At 44.6% G+C, this 20,769-nt stretch overlaps 1 protein-coding gene across 28 annotated transcripts in view; it reads left to right on the top strand.

Annotated features, from left to right (window-relative positions):
• The window catches only part of LOC103641258 (ubiquitin carboxyl-terminal hydrolase MINDY-2), a 64,537-nt gene that overhangs the window by 10,660 nt on the left and 33,108 nt on the right, over positions 1-20,769 (top strand). For 16 of the 28 annotated variants that reach the window (XM_035964171.1, XM_035964170.1, XM_035964169.1 and 13 more), the window contains 16 exons: positions 1,011-1,173; positions 1,433-1,551; positions 1,635-1,732; positions 1,813-1,900; positions 2,017-2,209; positions 2,301-2,349; positions 2,427-2,508; positions 2,598-2,681; positions 3,063-3,131; positions 3,226-3,539; positions 3,634-3,730; positions 3,810-3,895; positions 3,992-4,076; positions 4,179-4,251; positions 4,326-4,374; positions 4,482-4,785. In XM_035964171.1, coding sequence (XP_035820064.1) covers positions 1,011-1,173; positions 1,433-1,551; positions 1,635-1,732; positions 1,813-1,900; positions 2,017-2,209; positions 2,301-2,349; positions 2,427-2,508; positions 2,598-2,681; positions 3,063-3,131; positions 3,226-3,539; positions 3,634-3,730; positions 3,810-3,895; positions 3,992-4,076; positions 4,179-4,251; positions 4,326-4,374; positions 4,482-4,734 — 1,902 coding nt within the window. In that variant the 3' untranslated portion in view covers positions 4,735-4,785. Of the gene's footprint in view, positions 1-1,010; positions 1,174-1,432; positions 1,552-1,634; positions 1,733-1,812; positions 1,901-2,016; positions 2,210-2,300; positions 2,350-2,426; positions 2,509-2,597; positions 2,682-3,062; positions 3,132-3,225; positions 3,540-3,633; positions 3,731-3,809; positions 3,896-3,991; positions 4,077-4,178; positions 4,252-4,325; positions 4,375-4,481; positions 6,480-20,769 lie in introns of those variants that run through there. The other 12 variants (XM_020546572.3, XM_020546565.3, XM_020546567.3 and 9 more) reach the window with 3 other exon arrangements.

The following is a 20,769-nucleotide window of genomic DNA, read 5'->3' as shown; positions in this document are numbered from 1 at the left end:
TGGCAGCCAACAGGGGCGGAAGTGAGGTCGTGTGGAGCCAGGTCCGTGGAGTGGAGGTCAGTGGGCCATTGTGAAGCTAGCTGCTCAACAAACAATAGACGATGGGAAGAGTCAGGGGCTCAACACTAATGGCGCATGGCCAAAGCGGAGGTAGGCCACCGGCTTGGTCACGCGGGCGCAGCAAGCAAGAGGCAGCAGAGAAGTGGATACCCTTCTAGGCAACCGAGCGGAAGGCGGCGAAGCGGAGTAGTACAAGGAGCAGCCTCGAGGTCGGACTCACCCATGGCAAGGAGGAGCTTGTCCGGTCGATTTGCGGGGACGAATCGGCGCTGGGTGTCCTCGCCACCGGGGGATCGAACCTGGATTAGGATTCGGGTAGGGGTGGAGGCGCGATTGCTAGGGTTTTTAGATGGGCGGGGACTGGAGGCGGAGGAGGGGGCTGCGGCTGAGGGGAGATCCGGGTCGAGGCCAAGGCTGAGGCCCCTGAGCTGCTTGATGGAGAAGAGGTGGTAGTGGTGGTGCGGGCACGCCCATGGATGGCAGCGTGATGCCTCCCCCGCCGTCGGGCCGACGCCGCCTGACATGGGCTGAGGCGCTCGGAGCGGGAGCGGGAGCGGCGTGCGGCTCGCGGGCTTGGCTGGATGCTGGAAGCGGCGGGATCCGCATCTGGCGGCGGACGGGGGTATGCGGGGCGGCTGCGGGATGCGACGGGCGGGCGCGGAGGGAGCGCTGAGATCCGCGAGGATGGGGGATCCGCGGAGGATGGAAAGATGGAAGGAGGGCAGAGGATGGAAGCCGCGGCTTGCGGGGCGGGGCGGGGCGCGGGTGCAAGATGCGGACGGCAGAACGTGAGGGTGTGCACGCCTACACTACTAACATAATTAGTAGTAGAGATTTGTCTGTGTTCTTTGACAAGGAAATTAGCATAATTTTTTGTGCCTCTTGGATATTGTGGATATTCATTGTTTCATTTGAATAATGTTTTGCCAACTCTGCACCGTCCTCCGCAGTTGCGGAATCAGGAACAGCCGTTTGATATGGGGAAAAAGAAGAAAAGGAACAAAAATGTCCCTGCTGTTGTGTGGTATCCGACAAGGGTTATCGAATTTCTTGGTCGGCGCACACCCATTATCCTCAAGGAAAAGGATACACGGTGCTCCCTAGTAGCAATATGTAAGTCAATGTGGTTGCATTTTTAGTTTTTTTTTCTTCTCTGTATATCTACTTTAGTGGCTTGGCCGGTTACCCGGAATTTGCGTTGTTTACTTACTTTTACATGCGTGTGTACAACCAAACAAGTTAATAGATCGGCATTGAATATCATTTGTAGTGTATTTGCCCTCTCAAAAAAAGGTTTCACCCTCACTTCATGGAGCTTATTGGAAATGCCTAGGACAGAGTTCATTCACTTCTTGTTCCTGTGCCACTGCAGGCAACGTTCTCCTGCTTGGAGAGAAAATAACCCTCGATTTAGATATCAAGAAAGTGTTGGAGAGCCATCTCATCCATCTTTTCCAGAGGCCTCTTTTGTGTGGCAATACACAAATGCAGGCATGCAACTGTATATATGCAAGTGTTTTGAAAATGAATGTCCATTAACTCAAAAGCTAAGCTACTGTCCACTTATACTGCAGTTGGAACAGAACTTGGAACTATCAGAGTTCAATAAACAAGTTCTTGGTGTATTGCCGAAGCTTACATGCAGCTTATACTTTGATGTGACATTTTCTAGGTAATTGTGATACTGATTTAATTGTGAGTATGTGCGATTGCCCTTCTCAGAGTATAATGTTTATGATGTCCATTTTTCAGCTCTTGTGGCTTAGAGAAGACCTTTGAAACTGCACTGTTTGGTTTTCTTGGTGTCCCTCTACGCCATGGCTGGTTGGTAGATCCCCAGGTACCCATTATACATAGGCTTATTTAAATATTAGTTGATTCAAGGCATCTGCATTTCTGTAAGCTTTGATATCTTTATTGGGGTATTTCAAGGCTGATACTTTGATATTTCATTAGGATGCTGAGTTGGACTCCTCAATACGTGGAAGCTCCTACTCCAAACTTTCGTATAATCTTGCTATCTATGAATCAATTCGACCCAAGACAAATTCAGGGCCTCAAAAGCATGGTCGATATGAAGATGATATGTTCTATTCAGCGCTTGCATTCTCTAAAACTGGATCAGAAAAAGAACTTGATTCTACTTCTTGTAAATCTCGACAACACAAGTGTTCAATTTTTCTGCACAAAACTATATTTGCAAGTTCCCGATACTTCGTTTCTTTGTTCACTATTTTTAGGTGCAACAATTTCAACATTTTTGCAGGGCCCTCAGCTAACCCGATATGGGTAAATGGAAGTTTATATATGTTCAAGTGTTACCTCTTTTGTTGCTTTTAAAACTCTGTTTATATTATTGGGTGCAGATTCTCTTCCTTACATAATGACCTCAGAGCGTTACAACCTACTGTCCTGATCTGGAATGAAAACTTAATTACAATATCTAAGGTGAGCTATTGATTTGTTCTGAGATATTGACCATTCCGGTCATAAAGTGAGTGAATATTTGCTCCTAATATATTTCTTCTATTTTATAGTTTGAAGACAAAATATATGTGTTGCTGAACGATTTGTCCTTGTTGAGAACTGAAACCGATGCTGTGTGGGAAAGGTTAACACAGGTATGTTAGTTGATCTTTTTATGTTGAATGTAACTATAATATGCTAGCTGTTTTTCTTTTGCATGGTTAATTAGGCAAATAGTAAACAGGGGGAAACTAATACACTGGTTCTACATATCCGACGCTGTCGGGTATGTTTGTCGGACAACAGTTTCTTGCGCATGGTCTCGTTGGACATGCCCGACACTGACCTAGCCGACGCCATCGGGCTTTCTGGCGGGTAACAGTTTGCTGCACAAAGTCCCGTTGGGCATGACCGGACGTTGGTCAAGCTTGTCGGCACCAGTTTGCGGCACACCTCCTTTTGTCGGACATGCTAGTTGATTTTTTATGTTGCATGTGACTATAATATGCTAATTGTTTTTTTGCATGGTTTATTAGGCAAATGGTGATGGAGTTTTTGTTGATTGTAACTTTGTGCCTACAGATTCTAAGATTCAATCAGTACTGGTAAGAGCAGAATGTTGAAGTGCTACTATAAGTTCTTGCTCTATTTGATTTTTAGGCATGTTTTGCTAACTCAATGAAAATGCATTTGATTTAGCCACTGACGAAAACTGAAAGAAAGAAAAGGATAAAAGAGAAGATGGATCTGAAGAAGAAAGAGAAGGATAGTAACAAGGACAAAGATGATGAGGATACCAAGGATAAAGATGATGGGAAAGAAGAGGATAGTAACGAGGACAGAGATGATGAGGAGACCGAGGAGAAAGATGATGGGAATGCTGCCCCTCAAACCTATTTCTTGCAGGGCAGGCATATCAACTTGAATGCTAGGCCTATCAATTTTCTTGGACTATCTACCCATGTTATCCACCAGATAAATGATGGCCCATGCGCCCTTATTGCAGTCTATAAGTGAAATTGACTTTACTTTCAATTTTTTTATTTAATTTCCTCATGATTTGGATTTATTATGTTTTTTTTACCACATGCAATGTTCTATTCTCAGGGGGGACATCTCTTTTGAACCACATGAAACTGTGGTGTCAATGGAGTATCTACTTGGCCTTGTCCTCGCTCTTCTTGGAGGAAGTGTGAAAATGCAGGTTTGCAACTCTTGCAAACTTGATTTCGGTTGCCTTCATGGCCTTCAGCCTAAGATTGTGGATATATTTATTCCAATAGGACTATTCTGATGAAAGAAAAAGTCAGATATTGAATGTGGTGAAGAGTCTGGCCGGAGGGTTTGATATGGATGTTATCTTCACCAGGTGATTGTAGTTCTAGCTTTATAAACTGGTTTTCTCTTTGCTTTGTTGTTTGCGCTGGCTGCTGACGTTCTGATATTTGCAATTTTGACATTGCAGAACGGATGGTTTTACAATGACTCCAGAGTGGTTGCTTCTGGATTGCTTAGATCTCAACCTTCGACATGGTTGGATTGCTGCTAGGGTAAGCAAGTTTATCATGAGCATTGATTATGTCGTTAGTGCAAATTTTCGAATTCAGTGCGCAAGCATCTTATATGATGTCGTTCATGATACTAATTATTAGGATTTGTTGACCGGACCCGAAGTATCATTTGAAAGTCTTACGTTGGCTTCTAATGAACCTGGTTTTCCACATGGTTAGTTTTATTTTTCAGCTACACATTGCACAACCTTTTTCATCACTCTTATTGATTTTGTTCAATGTTTTTAGCGGAGGAGATCAAGAATTTTCTAAGGGGACCTCAACTTACTCCCATTGGGTAAAATACCTAGTTTTCCTTTTTCTATGTGCAGTCTTTTTTGTTTGGAAACTATTTGTTGTTTGCCATTGGTTAATATTTTAACTAACCATGTGCCAATGCTACAGCTTGGTTTCGCTGCAAGAGGACTTTGTTGAGAATGTTCCGTGCATTCTGTTCTGGAACAAGCATTACCATACTATAGTTATGGTGAAAACTCAACTTTTGCTGTATTTTATTACTTTAGGAGATATGTTAGCTGCCTTCTATTTTTCCTTTTTGACCTGTTTTGATCTTATGCAGATCAATGGAGTATTAAATTCTCTAGTCACTGATTCTAATTTCCTATATATGAAACGCGGTTCAAAACGGCCTCGATGAGACCATCCACGTCGCCCTTCGATTCATCAGCCGTCGGATCACGCTTCAACGGTTCGGTGAAACCTCCCTGCCTGCACTACTAATCGACCTCTGCGATGCTTCCAGACGAGCCGAAAGTGCGGTAAAGAAGGGAAAACTATGCGTCTTCCTCCCAGGCTGTAGCTACGGCCCATTCTCTTCTTTCCCAGATCCTTCCATCCTCCGTCCAATCTGCTCGTCTATTCTTTGACTTCCCAAGGCCAGAACCGGTGACAATGTCGTGAGCCGCCCCTTCTCAAGAACGAGCTGGACGCCACCCCATCGCTCAAGAAGGCCATTACAAGGATGGCCACAGCGCTGTGGCACAGGACGAGGGAGGTTGCCGCTCTGTTGGACGAAATTCGGACGCCGAAGAAGCCTTCCAGACGAGCCGAAAGTGCGGTAAAGAAGGGAAAACTATGCGTCTTCCTCCCAGGCTGTAGCTACGGCCCATTCTCTTCTTCCCCAGATCCTTCCATCCTCCGTCCAATCTGCTCGTCTATTCTTTGACTTCCCAAGGCCAGAACCGGTGACAATGTCGTGAGCCGCCCCTTCTCAAGAACGAGCTGCCCCTTCTCAAGAACGAGCTGGACGCCACCCCATCGCTCAAGAAGGCCATTACAAGGATGGCCACAGCGCTGTGGCACAGGACGAGGGAGGTTGCCGCTCTGTTGGACGAAATTCGGACGCCGAAGAAGCCCATAGAGGAGCTAGCGACGGACGTGAAGCTGATCCCGACGCCGGAGAAGTTGGAGGAGACGCTGAAAGCGCACGGCCGTAGCCGGCGGCGTAGGCTGAGGCGGCGACGGTGGCGACGGATGACCTCATGTCCGTTGAACGAGAGCTCAACATTGGCATCGAGCCACCGAGGCTGGGCGGAACCCTGTCAAGCGCAAGGCGGAGGTCAAGCTGCCAGAGAGGTAAAGATCCATGTCCCCCGATGTGATTTCAGATTTTGCTTCACGGTTCGAAATCGAGCTGCTTTCCACCGCCCCATCGCTGCCGCTTGCTCCACCGCCTCCGCCACCTCCTCATGCTCTGGCGCCGCCTCCCCTTGGGCTCCAGTTACGCTTCGTCGTCCTTGTCCTTCCCGTCCCTCGTCGTGTTCGATTGGGTCTCGTGTGCATCATCTTCCACCGCTTGTTTCGACCTAGGTTACATGTTTCACCTTCTGATTGGTAGGGCATCATCTTCCACTGCTTCTATACACAAGAGTGTTCTGTTGGGGAGAAACAACATGGATCAGAATTTTGGATTCGCCAAATCCGGATGTACCCAATTGCAACTTATCATGGCCATACTAATAGAAGAACATAAGAAAGAAACAACTAACTTGATGGGAACAGGTACAGGTGGGTATCTAAAGACGGTACAAAATACATATGACACATGTTGTTAGCTCTCTTTTGACAATACTAAATCAATATTAATTTGATTTCACTTGGTTTGTTTAACATAGTGATTCTGGTAAGTCCGGTACCACACTACACGCATAGTTAATTTGTGAAAGATGCCTACCATTATTTACCAGGCTATTTCTGATAATTGTTCCATGACACAATGTTTAATAGTCTATGCATCCATGCAGCATTTAGCAATGCTAGATCTTGATAGCGAGACAATGTTCTTTGATATTTTTAAAAGGTCATTGAGGTAATCAGGAGGGATGCCGTTATGCTTACCATACAATTAAAATTGGTCCACTAAATCCATTGTTTTGTTTATAACTCTTGTTGTCTTGTAAATCTGAAACCTGAGGCGATAGATTATTCTACCAAGGTAGTAGCTGTAGGCCGTTGCTTTGAATCAGATTTTGTTATGGCTGCAAGTGAATATTTTTACCAGGTGGTCAGATAAACTGGATTGCAGTGGTCTCTATTACGCTTCATGTACAACCACTAAGGTACTTAGCCTTGTTGTATTTTCTTTTTTTAACTGCCGCATGAATATGATGTACTTAGCCTTGTTATATTTGGCATGGCAACTGACAGCCTCTCCATTTAACCTGGTTAGGCTAGATTTGTAGGGCCATAAGCTGCTATGACAGGAACATGAGAACTCTGTACCTGCGGTTTAATCTTCTATGTGGAATTCTAAACTATTTGAGGACATAATAGTGTGGATCTGTCTTTGGGTGTTGAAGTCCTTGTTAATGCTGTTAATACCAAATGAATCAGATAACAATTGACATACAAGACTGGTATGCATATACGATGAAGCATATGTGTGTGCATACAGATTTCTATCAAGCAAGAAATTTATGTGCTCATTTCATTATTTTCAGCATATAGCTGCTTCCAGACGCGACGAACAATGTGTCGAGCTTCTTCTATGTTACTAACCTTGGGATTGATAATTGATAATCGGTCCCTAAGGGCTGTAGGTAATATATATAGCCAGTAGACCTGGGCCTAATGGGTCTTAATACCCCTCCTCAAACTCAAGGTGGAAATGGAGGATCTGAAGCTGAGTTTGATCAAGTGAAACTGATGTTGTGCTCTTGTTTGTGCTTTGGTGAAGAAATCTGCCAATTGATATTCTGAGGGCACATATTGAAGATCAATAGTCTTCTGCTGACAATGGGATCGAGTAAAGGATGCATCAACACCTATGTGTTTAGTAAGTTCATGCTTCACTGGATCATGAGCAATCTGTATAGCGCTCAAGTTATCACATAACAGAGGTGTAGAAGTGTCACAAGAGACCAAGATCAGCCAAGAGCCAGCGCAACCAAATAATTTCAGCAGTGGTAGTAGCAAGTGCCCGAAGTTCGGCTTCAGCACTAGAACGAGATATGGCCGCTTGCTTCTTGGATTTCCATGCAATGGGAGATGACCCAAGGAGAATACAGTAACCTGTAGTAGAACAACGGTCAACAGGATCACTTGCCCAAGTAGCATCTGAATATGCATGAAGCTGAAGTGGGCTATCTGAAGCATAAAGTAAACATCTGGATCTTGTTCCACGTAAATACCGAAGCACACGAAGCAAATGACCATAATGAACTGAAGTAGGTGTTGATACAAATTGGCTCAACATATGGACAACATGAGCAATATCAGGTCTGGTGATAGTGAGATAAACAAGACTACCCACAATATGACGATACTGAGTTGGATCTGCTAGTGGGGTCCCATCCTTCGGACGAAGTTTTAAATGAATATCCATCGGTGTTGCAACAGTGCGTGTATCAGTAAGTCCAGAGCGATCAAGAAGATCTTGTATATATTTCGACTGAGACAGATAAAAGCCTTTTTGAGTCTGCTGAACTTCAATGCCCAAGAAATAGCTAAGCGGTCCCAAGTCAGACATCTGAAATTCCTTACTAAGATGTTGCTTGACATGAGAAATATGTTCTGAGTTGTCACCTGTAATCAGCATATCATCCACATATAATAGTAGTAAGGTACGACCTTTTGGAGAGACATGAACAAACAAGGCAGGATCATGTTCACTAGAAGAAAAACCAGCAGCTGCGATGACAGAGATGAATCGCTCAAACCAAGCACGAGGAGCTTGTTTCAGCCCATACAATGCACGACGAAGACGACAAACATGCCCTAAGGGAGTATCAACCCTTGGAGGAGGATGCATATAAACTTCTTCTTGTAGATTGCCATTAAGAAAAGCATTCTTGACATCCATCTGGGATATAGTCCAAGAAGATGAGGCTGCAACTGCAATCAAGGTTCGAACAGTAGTCATATGCGCAACAGGTGCAAAAGTCTCATCATAATCAAGTCCTTGAGTCTGTTGAAAACCACGGGCCACAAGACGAGCTTTATACCTCTCAATGGAACCATCTGATTTTGTCTTAACTTTGAAGACCCATTTACATGTGATAGGAACAACATGCGAGGGTAAAGGAACAATATCCCATGTACCAGTGCGTTCAAGAGCAGCCAATTCATCAATCATAGCTAGCTGCCACTCAAGAATCCCAGAAGCTTCCTGATATGTAGTGGGTTCAACAATTGCCACACCAGCCCGTGGAAAACCATAGCGATCTGGAGCTTCAATGGTACCACGGTCACGGAGACGGTATCCCTGATTAAAAACATCATTAAACTCATTATTGTTAGTACAAGAATCGGGTACAGGATCAGTATCAGGACCAGCCGTAGGAATAGAGCGGGAACGACGAATGTAGGTTTGGATGATAGGTGGTTTGGAAGAGTAAGAGGTGGATGGCGTGGAGGTGGAAGGTGGTGTTATGGGAATGAGAACATCAGATGTGGATGTAGAAGATGATGGTTCAGATGCAGGAATGGAAGGAAGACACATGAAAGAAGTAGATTCTGTGGGATAATAGGTGGAGTGAGTAGATTGGTTGTGAAAGAAGGGGCGATTTTCATTGAAACTCACATCTCTAGAAATTCGAATACGACGAGTAGATGGATCATAACAACGATAGCCTTTGTGTTCAGGACTGTATCCAAGGAATACACACTCTACAGATTGAGCAGTCAATTTAGTCCGTGTTGGGGACTTGTTCTCAAATGCTATGAGTTAAGAACAAGGCAACACAGAAAATGTTAAACATTAAGATCCTTCGTCCTTCGAAGCATTATTTCCCTTAGGATATAACGATTCCCGGACGAAGGTCATGAAGGATTAACCTTCATCACTATAATATACATTAGTAAAAGACGAAGCATATGAAACATAAAAGATAGCGTGAATAATCGCATAACATTATTCATTTAACTTTATTAACTCATCATAAAGGAATAGAAACAATATTGAATTATAAAGGTACCTTCGGCTTGGAAGGAAATGAAAATACAAGTGCGACGCAAAAGCAAATGCCAAGTCCGCGTGAACAGTACGGGGGTACTGTTCACCTATTTATAGGCACGGGGTACAACCCGTACAAAATTACATACATGCCCTTTACATTTGGTGATAATTCTATAGCATTCTATCGAGGTCTAAATGGCCTTTTCATCTTTAAGTCGGTTCCCCTTTCTGCGAACATGCCGAAGCTTTCCTGCTTCACAGCTTCGGCACTGTGTCAACCTTCGTATCTTTTGAGCTTCTCCCTTTCTGATTCAAGTCCGAAGATACCTGTTCACACATTATACTCCAGAAACATTGTTAAATCATGTTTTTGAGGACCTTCGGAAGCCGAAGGCCCCCAACAGTAGCCCCTCGCAATATTAATTTGTTTGAAATAATAAATTCAGATTGCGATATGAACGAAGGCTTTATGCCGAAGGTCCGAAAAAACACCTTCCCTTTGCTAGAATAGCAACATTCAATGACAAGTGGGGTCTTTCAACTTTCAACGCATCAAGCGTATAAATACGGCCATACCGCAAACTTATTTTGCACGCTTTCTGGCCAACCACTCCTGCTCACTCATTTTTTAGCTCTTGTGCACTGTGATCTGCTAAGTTTTTAGCTTTGAAGCTTCGGCTTTTAGAAACAGTTTTTTAGCGCTTCCGAAGATGTCTGAAGCTGCTAAGAAGGCTGCTGCTGAGATGAAGCTGAGTCTTGATGAAGAGAAGAACCTAGGGTTTCTTATAGCGATGTCGAAGTCCAACACAGAAAAGATTACCAAGGAAATTCTGGAGGGGCTGTCTGAAGATACTGGTGACAGTGAAAGTTATGATATGGACAGCGGTGGCGAAGACTCCGAAGATCGCCCCTGGCGACCAAGCCATTCAGTTTATGGTAAATCAACTATCAAAGAGAATCATCTTGTTAATATGAGAGGAAGGTATTTCCGGGATCTGTCCATTGTGAGGGCGGACGAAGGGGAAAAAACTTGTCCACACCCTGAAGAAAATGAAGTTGTGGTGTACCGAAGCTTTTTGAAAGCTGGATTGCGATTCCCCTTGAGCAGCTTCGTCGTGGAGGTGTTGAAAATCTTCGAAGTCTATCTTCATCAACTTACTCCCGAGGCAATTATAAGGCTAAATATCTTCGTGTGGGCCGCGAGGAGTCAAGGTCTGGAGCCTGACGCAAGAAGCTTTTGTAATGTTCATGAATTATTATATGAAACAAAGCCTTGGGGCAAAGAACAGTACCATAACAACTTTGGCTGCTACAGCTTCGTTTCTCGGTCCGGGGCAAGCTGTCCCGTACCAACCTTTCGGAAGAGATGGCCCGGGGATTGGATGACAGAATGGTTTTATGTGAAGAATGACTTATCAGCACGAGAAGACATCAAAGGTATAATTATGCGTCCTATTTGGCAAAGCTTCGGCCTTCGGAGGCCGAAGGTTGAAATGAACGAAGCCGCCGAAGAGTGCCAAAGAGCCTTCGGCGTTGTCTGCTCTTTTATAGGAACAAGGGACTTAGTACAAGAACATATCGCCTTCAGGGTGTGGCCGCTTGCTGAGAAATGGGAAATGCCACAAGAAACCATAAAAGAGGCCGACGAAGGTGAGCTTGTGAGACTGAAGTACACCTTCAAATTTGGAGATAAATTTATTGAGCCAGATGATGAGTGGTTGAAAAGCATTGACAATTTAAGTGATGAGCTACTCGGGACCTACTCGAAGGCTGAAGATAACGCAATGTCAGCAGCCTTCGGAGGCCGAAAAAAGAAGAGACTGAATCGGGTATTTGATGCCATTGGGTTTGTCTACCCTGATTACTGCTATCCCATTCGAAGGCAGAAGAGAAAAAACACAATCTCTGCAAAAGAAGAAGCTGCAGCTGCTCCTAGCGAGCCAGAACCGAAAAGGAAAAAGATAAAGGTTCTTACGCAACGGCCGCGTTATATTGAACCAGCTTCGGTGTCGGAGTTTACCGGGAAAACTTCTTCAGCCACCGAAGCTGAAAAACTAATCGAGCCAGCCTTGTTGCCAGAGATCGCAGAAACGGCCGAAGTGCCACCGAAGATAGAATCAGAACAATCAAACATTTTGTTGTCAGAAACAAAAGAGAAAACCGAAGCGCCGCTCACAGAAAAAATTGAGGAGGTAAGAGAAGCAACTGAGGGCTCCAAAACATCAGAAGTTTTGAGTCCTACAGCAATCATTGGGACAGCAAAAAACCAAAAGGGGCCATCAGTGACCCCGAAAAGGAAAAGAATGGTAAATGTACTAGACGTCTTGGAGACAATTAAGTCTTCAAGCACAATTCCAAAAAAGAGTGTTGAAGTTGCTGAAGCTTCTACTGAAGCTTCGGCTCAACAAGCTGAAGCTGAAGCTGGGCCTTCAGAGCCCTTCAAAGAACATCCTTTTGAAGCCGAAGCAGTAAAAATTCCGGAACCAATATTAGTTGAAGAAACGGACACCGTCATCCCCGAAGCACCTACCGGCATGCATGATTACATCATACGACATGCTTCGGGGAAAAAGCTATCTGAGGAAGAAACTCATGAGGCCAACCATTATGCAAAGGAGCTGAAATATCCGAAGGGGGCAGTAATATTCAATGGAACAAATGAAGATGACTTCTTATACTGCCTGCCTGATAACAAAGAGCTATCCGTCTGCCGAGAGATGGCGAGAAGCATAGGCTTTCCGAAGCTTGAAGCTGGGTTAAGTGCCATGACGAAAGAGGATCTCGCAGACAGCCTCGCGTACAACAGCCTGAAGGTACGGGAATTAAACACTTGAGAAAAAACCCCCTATTTTTTTTTACGCAACTCATTCCTTTTTTCTTATATGAATTCTTTTTTCATATAGGGCCTGATCCTAAGCAACGCGTTAAGAGCGCAAAAGAGCGCCGAAGATGAAAGTTATGAAATTGCGTTTAATAATTTACGCTCCGAAGTTATCAAACTGAGAAACGAAGCTTTGGAAAAAGATAAAATTCTACTTACACTGGTAGATAAAGTGAAAAAAGACGAAGCTGCTTCAAAGGCCCAGGCCGAAGCTCAAAAACGCGAGATTAAAGATCTTCAGAAACAGCTGGCTAGAGCTAAAGAGGAGCGCGCGCTTGAGGAAACGAAACGAGAACTTAGTGATTTTATGGTCAACAAATTGGAATCAAAAGTTAAGGAGCTTCGCACATCTCAGGGGAAATGCTATGTCAAATCTGTAGAATGTGTGAATAAAATTAAATCCAGCTTCGCCAGCGTAGGCGCCTTTTCCAGCGAAGAGAATTTCTCTCGAGGCAATCCCGAAGGTCCGCTGGAATGGATTAGCCACGAAGCAGAGGCCTTCGAAGAGATTCTGAACAGTCGTGGCGACATATGTGCTTTTTCGGGCGCCAGAGGAATTGCTTCCGTCTTAGAGAAGAAAGGTTGCGAACATGTAAAATTTTTAGCTCAATCCGAAGCTACCTTATCTACCGAAGACATCAAGGACCCCTCGGCCGAAGCGAGCGTGGTTGGTGGCAAATTTTTTACTGATATCTGGAACGACGGCGGCCGAGGAATGGCGCGAGAGATCATTGAAAGAAGCGAAAAAGGCATTCACGATGCTAGAAGAGTAGCAGACGCTGCCGAAAGGAGTAGGGAGCCCGAAGGACAGTTAGGTACCAACTAGTCGTTCTTGTTGCGTTGTAATTTTCATTTTAAACTTTGCTCATGATTTGTAAAAGTACTGAAGAAGTGTTCTCTTCGCTCAGAAACTGTTGGACGATCTGCCGACCCCCACACAAAAGGGGATGAAGAAATTAATCAAATGGCTGAAACTATCATGGACAAGGTTGTTGACCAACTTCTGAATGAAGCCGCCGAAGCAGTATTGAGGGAAGATTAGGTGCTATTTGGAAAAAAACATTTAAAGTGTAATCTATGCAACACTTTGTACATTTGAATGTAATATACAAGTCTCTTTTCATTATTGAATTCTTTATGATGCATGAAACTTTAAATACATACCACTTTTGAGCCTTCGGCGAAAAAACACCTTCCCTTCTTTTCATGCGTCGTGAAGAAGATAGCCTTCGTCAAAATTATTCTGATGAATGACATCGATGCCTCGTGAAAACATTTTCCGAAGCTATTTTCCGAAGCTATGCAACTTTGATATTGATCTGATAAAGTTCGCCCATGTTTCGTGAAAATATTCCCCGAAACTGTATTCCGAAGCTATACAATTTCAATGTCACTTTTTCAAAGCATCCCTTCGAAGGTTGAGAGTGTCCCCTTCTCTTGCCAAATGCGATATGATGTATGATGCTTATGCTATGCAAAATGATGTGATGATGTTATGTTATGCATGTGACATTTGTTCCGAAGATACACATAAAATATATTCGTAAGCTCTGCATTCCCTTAGGAACGTCTTTGGAGCTTCTTCGTCTTTTACTTAGACGGCATCAGCGTTGACTTTTCGCTGTAAGCCTCCCTTAGGAGCTTCTTCGTCTTTTACTTAGACGGTATCAGCGTTGACTTTTCGCTGTAAGCCTCCCTTAGGAGCTTCTTCGTCTTTTACTTAGACGGTATCAGCGTTGATTTTTCGCTGTAGGCTCTGCATTCCTTTAGGAACGACTTCTGAGCAGAAAACTTACGCTGCGCTCCCTTTGGAACGACTTTTTGTGACTTTATAAACTTACTCTGCGTTCCTTAGAACGACTTTTTGTTACTCCGAAGGATTTTTAGTCCGAAGGTCCTTCTTGGTAACGGAAGAAATTTTAGGCTTCGGCAACTTAGGCCTGTGAATCAAATAAATTTTTCTCGTGGAAACAACGAAATTATTACATGGAAACTATCAATGTTTTTTGCTTCACAGAAAATAAAACTGAATAGAAAAGACTGCTATCAAAGGTAGGATATGTCAATAAATGTGCTTCGACTCTGGCACAGTGCTGTTGACTGTGCGAGCTTCGGACTGTTCTCTGAAGTCCCTCTGCTGTGGAGCGTATTGACTCCCTTCTGGCTGTTGACCTTGCTGCAATGGAGGTGGAGGCGGAAGCTGCTGCCAGGAAGCTTGAGGTTGACTTGCCGAAGCTACAGAAGCCGCAGGGTGGTTGTCTATGTATTGTGGGACATAAGGCGGATGAAACGAAGCAGTATGCATAACCTGCTTCGACTGAGCTTGTTGAGATGCAGCTTCGGCTAGTTCCTTTTGCTTCTGGATTGTAACATGGCACGTCCTAGTGGTGTGGCCCTTGCCCTCTCCACAGAATAGGCAAAACAGTCTCCTTGGCTGATCTCCGAATCTTCCGCCGAAGCCCCTGGCGCCTCTGCCTCTTGGAGCTGGTGGCCGAAAGGAAGTTTGTTGTTGCCCCGAAGCCTGTGAGGAGCACTGCGGCCTGTTTTGCTGACTCCCCTTATCATCATTCTGAGTGCTGTGAATGGAACGGACATGCCTCGGGTAGTATCTTCCTCCGAAGCCCCTGGTCATCTCAGAAAATCTGAAGGCCTCCTCCCTTCTTTGGCGAAAGTCATTGTCGGCACGAATGTACTCATCCATCTTTTGGAGCAATTTCTCCAAGGTCTGAGGAGGCTTCCGAGCAAAGTATTGAGCTGCAGGTCCAGGACGAAGCCCCTTGATCATGGCTTCGATAACGATTTCATTGGGCACCGTTGGTGCCTGCGCCCTCAATCGTAAGAACCTTCGGACATACGCCTGAAGGTATTCTTCGTGATCCTGAATACACTGGAAGAGGGCTTGAGCTGTAACCGGCTTCGTTTGAAATCCTTGAAAGCTGGTCAGTAACATATCCTTCAGCTTCTGCCATGAAGTGATTGTTCCTGGCCGAAGGGAGGAATACCAGGTCTGAGCAACATTCCTGACGGCCATGACGAAAGACTTCGCCATGACTGCAGCGTTGCCCCCGTACGAAGACACTGTTGCTTCGTAGCTCATCAAGAATTGCTTCGGGTCGGAGTGGCCGTCAAACATGGGGAGCTGGGGTGGCTTATAGGATGGAGGCCAAGGAGTAGCCTGCAGCTCAGCAGACAGAGGAGAAGCATCATCAAAAACAAAATTTCCCTGATGGAAATTATCATACCAGTCGTCTTCGTTGACGAAGCCCTCCTGATGAAGGTCTTTCTGATGAGGCCTTCTGTTCTGCTCATCGTGAGTGAGATGGCGAACTTCCTCAGAAGCTTCGTCAATTTGCCTTTGCAACTCAGCTAGGCGGGCCATCTTCTCCTTCTTCCTCTGCACTTGTTGATGTAGCATCTCCATCTCTCTGATTTCTTGGTCTAGCTCTTCTTCCTCAAGCGTCGGGCTAACAGCTTTTCTCTTCTGGCTTCTGGCCTCCCGAAGAGAGACGGTCTCCTGGTTGTGGTCCAGCGGTTGTAGTGCTGCAGCCCCAGCCGCTGAAGCTTTCTTCGGCGCCATAGCGAAGGTCTATAGCTTCCGAAGGTGTTCACGAAGACTCGAAGTGGAAGTGAGTTCACCGGAGGTGGGCGCCAATGTTGGGGACTTGTTCTCAAATGCTATGAGTTAAGAACAAGGCAACACAGAAAATGTTAAACATTAAGATCCTTCGTCCTTCGAAGCATTATTTCCCTTAGGATATAACGATTCCCGGACGAAGGTCATGAAGGATTAACCTTCATCACTATAATATACATTAGTAAAAGACGAAGCATATGAAACATAAAAGATAGCGTGAATAATCGCATAACATTATTCATTTAACTTTATTAACTCATCATAAAGGAATAGAAACAATATTGAATTATAAAGGTACCTTCGGCTTGGAAGGAAATGAAAATACAAGTGCGAGCCAGCTAACAAAAAGCAGAAGAAGGAGGCTCAGAGAAGGGTGCAGCATGTTGGAGTGCAGGGACCCTTCATTAAGTCAAAATGGTCTCACATTCCAATTACCTTCTCTCAGGAAGATCTTCAGCTCAAGGACTATCCTCACAATGATGCTATGGTCATTTCTTGTGTGATCAAAGGGTTTCTGGTTCACAATGTCCTAGTTGACACAGGCAGTGCAGCTGACATTATATTTGCCAAAGCCTTCAGACAGATGCAAGAGCCTGAAGACAAGATTCATGATGCTACGCACCCTCTTTGTGGCTTCGGAGGGCGGCAGATTGTGGCACTCGGGAAGATTACCATGCCGGTAACCTTCGGATTTGTTAATAACACAAGGACTGAGCAAATTGTGTTTGATATTGTTGACATGGAATACCCCTACAACGCCATCATTGGTCGTGGTACCCTAAATGCTTTTGAAGCAATTCTTCACCCAGCTTATCTCTGCATGAAGATACCTTCGGACCAAGGGCCTATTGCTATTCATGGGAGTCAGGAAGCTGCCAGAAGGGCCGAAGGAAGCTGGACTGATTCCAAGGCAATCCATAATATAGATGGAGTTGAAGCTTGTGAACAGTACAAGTTCAGGAGGGAAAAAGCAGCTTCGGCTGATCAGCCGAAGCCCATGCTGCTGTGTGAGGATATAGCAGAGCAGAAGGTGCTATTGGGCTCGCAATTATCTGAAGATCAAGAGAAAACCTTGATAAGGTTTTTATTCAACAATAAAGATGTTTTTGCATGGTCAGCCAATGATCTTTGTGGAGTGAATCGGGATGTTATTGAACATTCGCTCAATGTTGACCCATCCTTCAGACCCCGCAAGCAGAGGCTTCGGAAAATGTCTGATGACAAGGCCGAAGGGGCTCGCAACGAAGTAAAAAGACTCCTAAGTGCAGGAGTTATCAGAGAAGTGAAGTATCCAGAATGGCTAGCTAACACTGTTATGGTGAAGAAGGCCAATGGAAAGTGGAGAATGTGTATTGATTTCACAGATCTCAACAAGGCTTGTCCGAAGGATGAGTTCCCGCTGCCAAGGATAGACTCTTTAGTTGATGCAGCAGCTTCTTCGGAACTCATGAGTCTCCTGGATTGTTACTCAGGCTATCATCAAATCTGGATGAAAAAGGAGGATGAGCCGAAGACTAGTTTCATAACCCCAAGTGGTACATATTGCTATCTTCGGATGCCTGAGGGGCTTAAGAATGCTGGAGGGAGTTTCAGCAGGATGACTGCGAAGGTTCTCCAATCTCAGATAGGCAGAAATGTGTTGACCTATGTTGATGACATTATTGTAAAAAGCACGAAGCAAGAAGACCATATTGCTGATCTGCAGGAGACCTTCGCCAGCTTCAGACAAGCTGGTCTGAAGCTGAATCCAGAAAAATGTGTCTTCGGAGTAAAGAAGGGTAAGTTCCTTGGATGCTTGGTTTCAACAAAGGGAATTGAAGCTAACCCAAATAAAATCGAAGCTATACTTCGAATGGAGCCACCAACCACAAGAAAGGGGGCCCAAAGATTGACAGGAAGACTGGCATCTCTTAACAGATTTATATCCAGATCAGCGGAAAGAAATCTACCCTTCTTCGAGGTGCTAAAATCAGCTGAAGTCTTTCAATGGGGCCCAGCTCATCAAAAAGCTTTCGAAGAACTCAAGCAATACCTGATAGATCTAACAACATTAACTCCACCAATGCCAGGGGCTCCTCTGTTGTTGTATGTGGCAGCTTCGCACTCAGCAGTAAGTGCGGCACTTGTGCAGGAGAAGTTTGATGGACAAATCAAGAAGCAGGTCCCAGTATATTTTGTATCTGAGGTCCTTAGTGTCTCAAAGAAAAATTATACAGAACTGGAGAAGGTGTTGTATGCCGTTCTAATGGCATCCAGGAAGCTTCGGCATTATTTTCAGGCATATAATATTATTGTTCCTTCTTCGCAGCCGTTGAAAGATATCATGAGAAATAAAGAAGCTACTGGCCGAATTGGAAAATGGGCTGCGGAGCTTAATGAATTTTACATTGATTATGTGCACAGATCCTCGATCCAGTCTCAAGCATTGGCAGATTTTATTGCCGACTGGACGCCAGGGGCTCAGGGCGAAGAAGCGAATAAAGATGCCGAAGCATGGACAGTGTTTTGTGATGGCTCCTGGGGAACCTTCGGAGCAGGAGCAGCTGCTGTTTTGGTTTCACCGTCCAAGGTTAAAACTTGCTATGCAGCAAGACTGGACTTCAGCTGCACAAATAATATTGCTGAGTACGAAGCCTTGCTCCTGGGTCTTCGGAAACTAAAGGCGATGGGGATCAGGAGGGCGATCCTTAAAACTGATTCTCAGATTGTTTCGGGTCATATTGACAAAAGTTGCAAGGCTAAAGACCCGAAGCTTGAAAAATACCTAGACACAGTCCGAAGGATCGAAGCTTCCTTCGAAGGATTTTCTGTTAAGAATATCCCTCGAGGGCAAAATGAACATGCTGATTTGTTAGCCAGGTCTGCAGCACAGGGGCTGCCGCTACCTTCGGATGTATTCTTCGAAACAATAAAGGCACCTTCAGTGGAGTTACTTGAAAGAGCAGTTCTTACTATTTCTCCTGTGTACAGTGAAGATTGGAGAACTGAAATAATTTCTTACCTTCAGGGCAACTTCCTATCAGATGACGAAGCTTATAATAAAAGAATAGAGGCAAGAGCTCGTCCGTATATCATTATAGAAGGGGAGTTGTACAAGCATGGAGTTTGTGCCCCGCTGCTCAAGTGCTTGTCTAGAGCCGAAGGTATAGAGTTGATGAAGGAGATACATGCAGGCCTTTGTGGATCCCACATCGGATCCAGGCCGTTACTTGGAAAAGTGTTCCGTCAAGGATTTTATTGGCCGAAGGCAGCTTCGGATGCAGCTGAGTTAGTTCAAAAGTGCGAAGGCTGTCAGAAATGTGCAAAAGATCAAAAACAACCTTCGTCTTTGACACAGCTAATACAACCCATCTGGCCATTGCAAAGGTGGGGCCTCGATTTGCTGGGCCCATTACCACCGGCTCAAGGCAATCTGAAATATGTTGTAGTTGCTGTGGAATATTTTTCCAAGTGGATTGAGGCGAAGCCATTAGCTACAATAACTTCGGCCACTGTCCAAAAATTTTTCTGGCAGAATATTGTCTGTCGCTTCGGAGTGCCGAAGGCTATAACTGTAGATAATGGAACACAATTTGACTCCGAAGAATTCAGAAATTTTTGTGATCAAATTGGCACGAAGATCCACTTTGCGTCAGTCAGGCACCCGGAGTCGAATGGGCTTGTTGAAAGGGCCAACGGCATCATAATGACAGGAATAATGAAGCTAATCTTTAATCAACCAAGGGGAAAGTGGCCAGATCAGCTTACCAAAGTGGTATGGAGCCATAACACAACAACATCAAGATCTACAGGCTTTACCCCATTTAAGTTGTTATTTGGTGACGAAGCAATAACCCCGGAAGAAGCCAAAGCTGGATCAATAAGAGTGGTAGCTTCGGCAGAATCAGGTCCCGAAGATACTTGTCTCGTGGAAAAAGATGCCTTAGAAGGGATCAGGCTTCAGGCCGTGGAGAATATCAATAAGTACCAGGCTGAAACAGTTAAATGGCGAGATAGAAAGGTCCGGCTAAAAAATATTGAGCCAGGACACTTGGTGCTTCGGAGAGTGGCCAATCCGGATACAGTGGGCAAATTGCAACTGAAATGGGAAGGGCCTTTCTTAGTAGCATCTTCGTCAAGGCCTGGTTCGTACAGACTGAAGGACATGGATGGCAATGAAATTCCAAGATCTTGGAATGCGGATGAGCTTCGGCGGTTTTATGTATAACTCGATGTAATTTTGACTTTTCTTTTCTTTTTCATGGCACCCTTTTCCTTTCTAAAGGGGGAGAAAGGTTTTTAATGGGGCCATCTTATGTAATTTCCTTTTTAGTTTTATAAGAGCAAAATCCCCCAAAGAATGTAAATGTAAAAGCTGAGAGCGCACCATCGAGTGCCGAAACTAAAAAAGAGAAGAAGCTCCAAAGACGTCCCTAAGGGGATGCAGAGCTCACAGCGAAAAGTCAACGCTGATTCCGCCGAAAGTAAAAGGCGAAGAAGCTCCAAAGTCGTTCCTAAGGGAATGCAGAGCTTATACCGTCTAAGTAAAAGACGAAGAAGCTCCAAAGACGTCCCTAGGGGGATGCAGAGCTTACAGCGAAAAGTCAACGCTGATAATGCCTAAGTAAAAGGCAAAGATGCTCCAAAGTCGTTCCTAAGGGAATGCAGAGCTGACGTGTGTTTGCTCCTAAGAAAATGATGGATGAGTGTGGCTTCGGACATACGCTTCGGACATTCATTTGCACATTACATTACATCATGGCATTTGCATACATAAGCATTC

Source organism: Zea mays, chromosome 1 (assembly GCF_902167145.1).
Source record: "Zea mays cultivar B73 chromosome 1, Zm-B73-REFERENCE-NAM-5.0, whole genome shotgun sequence".
Classification (NCBI taxonomy): Eukaryota; Viridiplantae; Streptophyta; class Magnoliopsida; order Poales; family Poaceae; genus Zea; species Zea mays.
The sequence above is the reverse complement of the archived record's forward strand: the minus strand, read 5'-3'. Positions and strand labels throughout refer to the sequence as shown.